The sequence below is a fragment of the Loxodonta africana genome, chromosome 8 (assembly GCF_030014295.1).
Source record: "Loxodonta africana isolate mLoxAfr1 chromosome 8, mLoxAfr1.hap2, whole genome shotgun sequence".
Lineage (NCBI taxonomy): Eukaryota > Metazoa > Chordata > Mammalia > Proboscidea > Elephantidae > Loxodonta > Loxodonta africana.
Window position 1 is genome coordinate 8,456,922 of NC_087349.1, and position 5,103 is coordinate 8,462,024.

The following is a 5,103-nucleotide window of genomic DNA, read 5'->3' on the forward strand; positions in this document are numbered from 1 at the left end:
AAAGGTACATACACACACATACAGATATACACATCTGTATGTATATATAACCAAACCAAAACCAAACCCAGTGTCGTTGAGTCGATTCCAACACATAGAACTGCCCCATAGAGTTTCCAAGGAGCGCCTGGTGGATTCAAACTGCCGACCCTTTGGTTAGCAGCCTTAGCACTTAACCACCATGCCACCAGGGTTTCCACATGTATATACAGAGAACTTAAAAACAGTAAAGTGAATTTTGTGTAACAATCAACCATGTTAAAAACCATGGCTAATAGAGCTTATGTCTTTGCTTGCACACAGACTATTAGATGATGATTACGATTATGACTAGTTCAAAGATGAATATGTGATTTCCGGATTACTCTAGAATCCATAACAAATGTTTTCATTCATAAAGCTGCCCTAGGGCAGGGCTGGTTCCTGAATAGGTGGCAGCAGTGTTTCACCCCATCCCGCAGGACTTCTACAACTTTGTCATTCCGGAAGGTGAAGATGAAAGGGTTGAAGAAAGGAGTTACTACGGCAACCATCAGGGAAACAACCCTGTTGTACTCAGACGCCTGTGTTTGCTTGGGCTTCACATAGAGGAAGAAGCAGGTGCCATAGCCAATGACAACAAAAGTGAAGTGTGAGGCACAAGTGGAGAAGGCTTTCCTCCTGCCAGAGGCTAAAGGAATCTTGAGGATGGTGGAGATGATATAGGTGTAGGAGATAATTGTAGGGATCAAAGAGCCAACAATAATGAAAACAGCCATTAAGAAGAAGATGAACTCTGTGAACAGAGTGTCATCACAAGATAGTTTGAGCAATTGTCCTCTGTCACAGAAAAAATTGTTCACCATGTTGGGTTTGCAGAAGGTAAACTGAAATGTAGGATAGACGGGCCAGATCTGAAGAAGGAACCCAAACACCCATGACACAATCACTACCCAGGTGCAGGTGCAGCTGTTCATGATGATGTTGTACCTCAAAGGGTTACAGACAGCTACATAACGGTCCACAGCCATCACTCCCATTAACGAAAACTCTGTGGTCCCCAAAGCAAGGTATAAGAAGAGCTGAGCAACACAGGCAGTCAGGGATATTGTCTGCATCCCAGGGAGCAGAAGCCCCCAGAGCATCACGGGAACAACAATGGATGTGGTCAGGATCTCCAGGACAGCGAGATGGCTGAGGAAGAAGTACATGGGGGACTGCAGACGCTTATCCACACAGACAATCATGATGATGACCGAGTTTCCCATTAATGCCACTGAGTAGAGGAACAAGAAGGTGGCAAAAAGGACATGGTGTAGTTCTTGGGAGCCAGGGAAGCCAAGGAGATAAAATTCAGTGGTACTGGAGTAGTTCCCCAACATTGATTCTTCTCTTGCTCCTTGTGAAATCTAGAAAGCAAAGAACAGACAATGCTGCTTCTGGTCTGAAAGAGATAGAGGTATCTCCAGGTTGAGAGAATATCGTCTCCTGCTTCCAGGCTCCACAGTCTGATCTACTACTCTCTGCACAAGGTTGGTGCTAGATATTTTAAGAGGAGTCTATGTAATACATACAGATAAAAGTCCAAAAAGATGAGCCCAAACCATAGGCAAGAAAGCCCCCACCCAGCATGTACCCCTCCCTGGACATCCTGCCTCCACCTCCATGTCTAACCCCTGACCACAGCATGCTTATTTACCACCATCCCTTCCACCTTAAATGCCCTAACCTGTCTTCTCTCCTGTGAAGTTCCTGTCTGCAAAATCCTGCTGCATTTCAGCGGTTATAAGAAATTGCTCTTCACCAACGTCACCCAGGCCTGGTTACTTCTTTCCCTTCTGCCCTCTGACTGTAGGTTCCATTTGCATTCCATTTGTGTCAAAGGTTTCATGTCAGGTATCTTTACCTGGGAAGTGGGGACTGTCTAGCACATTATCATATAAGAGCTATTTTCAGAGTAGTAGGGCTTTCCCTGATTCAGGGAGCTGGCTCTCTGGGGTAGATTACCCACTTCTTCCTATGTGTTCTTAGACAAAAAGCTGTGCCCACCTCTATCCTGAGTGATGTGTCTCCTCTGAGCAGGCAGAGCCTGGCCAGCTCCCACTTAGTAGCCACAAACTCTGAGATTCTGATTCCTCTTGTCACCAGATGGCACTGGGGAGGACTCCAGGAGGATGAAGATGCTGGACCTTTAATCTCCACTCTTATCTGCCCTGCACAGTCATCACCTGGGGCTGGGAGATGGAAGGCTGTGTGGTAGAGTCGACGTCCCCTGACTTCTCAGTTCCCAAGGCCCAAGACCTCCAACTGGGCAGTCTTCTCCCTTATCCCACCTGCTGTGGTCTCAGTCCGAAAGAGCAGTTTGGAAATGTTTCCAGAGCAGGTCAGCTTGTCTGTGACCACCTATTTTCTCCAGAGCACTGGCAGTAAGGAAAAGTGTCACCAGACAACAAAATGGACCACACTGAGCTCCATGGGATGTCTGGGTCTATCCTCACCTCATTCAGGTCTTTGCTCAACTGTCTCCTCCTCATGGGTCCTCACCAACTGGCCTCCCTAAAACAACACATTCACTTTTACTCTGACTGCCCACCAGGGTGCATTTTTCTTCTGATGGGCTCTCACCAATATTTGAAATTATATTGCTTACTCACTTGCCATACGAACCCCACATTAGAGGTAAGTACCTCGAGTGCAGGGGCTTTGTCTTTCTTGTCCACTGTCCAATTGACAGTGCAAAGAACAAAGTCCTAGCACAGTACGTGTATGCTCTTTACTATTGACTGAATGAGTCAAAGAACATATCAATGAATGAACAGATGACCATCCTGACCAGCTCTCCCTGCATCCACTCTTCAGTAAGGTGTTGCCCAGTCAACCTTGAATCTCTCTTCCTGCAGATTCCCTATGAAAAGGCAAGCAGATGTAAGGAAGAGATGAAGAGAAAGGGACAAGTAGGGTCATAGGTGATGGCAGGACCTCTGCCTGTCACTGGCTTGGGCAGAGAAGGGCTGATCTGTCTTCTGCGGAGCAGGAGGGACTCAGCAATGTGCTGTCCTCTCGGCAGCTTCTCGAGCCTCTCCTCAGGCTCCCGTTGTCCTTATGCTAAAAGTACCCAAGGCAGAGCCTACTGTGCTGATGTTCTCCTCGCTCTGAACCCCTGAGTAGACACATCTAGAGGAGGGGACTGGATGGAAACTCTATGGCTCTCCAGGTCAACCCAGGCTACCCCCTGCCTTGCTAGTACGGAAACATGATCAGGGGATGGAGACTGTGCTGTCTGCACTCTCAGGGAAAAAGAACACCGTCCTCACACAGGAGTTCAGGAGAAAGTCCAGAAATAGGGTGCTGAGGGGAGTCCAGCGGCCTCTCTCCCTTTCTCTCCCTCCTTCCTTTTTCCTACCTGTCCCCAAGGAGCGTTATTCACCAAGGAGCTAAATTTTCCCAGGTTCACAGGAACCCTCGGAATGCAGTCAAAGGAAAGTCAGAGAAAATTTCCACCCTTCCCTCCTGAGGCTAATAAAGTTCTAAACACTGAAAAGTTTGTTCTCGTGGGCAAACTTGAAACCTCCCTAATCAGGAGGTTTCTACACCAGGCTGCTTTCCTCCCAAGTCCTGGTCATCACCAACCTTCTCAGCTCTGAAGAGCCAGGCTCTGCCCCTTTGGGCCTTTCCCTTTACCTCTGTAGGTTCTCTCAGCCCTACAGAGCTGAAGCTGCCCCCAAGCAGAAGGCCCCACACAAACACCAAGACACCCATCAATAACGCAGAGACCATCAAATGGGCTTCCGTGAAAACCTTTCTTTTTATCTCCCAGTCCTCATGAGACTTAACTATTACTGTATGTAACCTGATGGATCTCAGATACAGATCCCTGAATGAAAAAAGGCAACTACCAAACACTGTGTACATGATATCATGTAGTGCTGTAAACCTAAACCAAACCAAACCTTTAGCTGTCGAGTCATTTCCAACTCACGTAATGCTCTAAAAAAGCTAGTGCGGGCAAAATAACCTGCGTTTGATGTGACTGTCGTGATGCTGAGGGGAGACTGGCTGGGAAAGGTTCTGAGGAAATTCTGACATCTATTATCCCTACTACACATTGCTGAATTCTACTTGTGAACTTTTCATTTAGGGTTGTTTCCTCTACGCACTTAGGAGATATTGGCTGGTCCTGTTTCCTTTTTGTAAGGTCCCATCAGATTTGGGTATCAAGGTCATTTTGATGATCATTAAATATATTGAAAAATGTGCCCTGTTTTTCCATTTTATGGAAAAAATATTGGATTATTTCCTTCTGAATTGTCTGGGATTATTCATCAGTGAGAACATGCAGGCTAGGTGTTTCCTTTGTGGGAGTTTTTAATTACACATTCGATGTCTTTAATACATATAGGACTATTGAGAATGTCTATTTCAGTTTGTGTCCATTTGATAAATTGTGTTTTTCAAGTGAGTTGTCTAATTCATCTAATAGTCAAGATCATTGTCATAAAGTTGTTCATAATACCCATTTTTATACTTTTAATGCTTGTTTTATCTACTGTGATAACACTTGTTTCCATTTCAGACACTGGTAATTTATGTTCTTTCGTTCTCTCTCTTTTTTTTCCCCCTTGATCATTCTTACTAAGGATTTATCAATTTTATTAATCTTTTCAAAGATGCTACATTTAACTTTGTTTTTCTCTATTACTTGCCTGGTTTATATTTCATTGGCTTATACTCTCACCATAATTACTTCCTTAATTCTATTTTCTTTGGGTTAAATTTGCTGTTCTTTTTCTAGCTTTCTGAGATGAAAATATATATTATTGCTTTTTCAACCTTTTCATCGTTTATGATATATGCATATAAACATATTTACCTATATGCAATGCTTTAGGTGCATCCAGGAAGTTTTGATATGTCATATTAATCATATATCATATTAATTGATAAGTGATGTTTATAATTTAGCTTAAAATATTTTTGATGGTCCTCATGAATATCTCTCCCCAAGTCTAGGATCAATCCAGGATCCTGCAATGCACTCAGTTGCCATGTCCCTTTAGTTTTCCTTAGTTCAGAAAGAGTTTTTCTGCTTTCTTTGTCTTTCTAGACCTTAATATTTTGAAGAGA

At 44.1% G+C, this 5,103-nt stretch overlaps 1 protein-coding gene across 1 annotated transcript; it reads right to left on the bottom strand.

The window, feature by feature from the left end:
* Positions 1-390: 390 nt before the first annotated feature.
* On the bottom strand, positions 391-1,805 carry LOC100661858 (olfactory receptor 9A4). Its single transcript, XM_003420251.3, has one exon. It carries the CDS (start codon positions 1,359-1,361, stop codon positions 393-395), a length of 969 nt encoding a protein of 322 aa, XP_003420299.2. The 5' UTR covers positions 1,362-1,805; the 3' UTR covers positions 391-392.
* Positions 1,806-5,103: the final 3,298 nt, after the last annotated feature.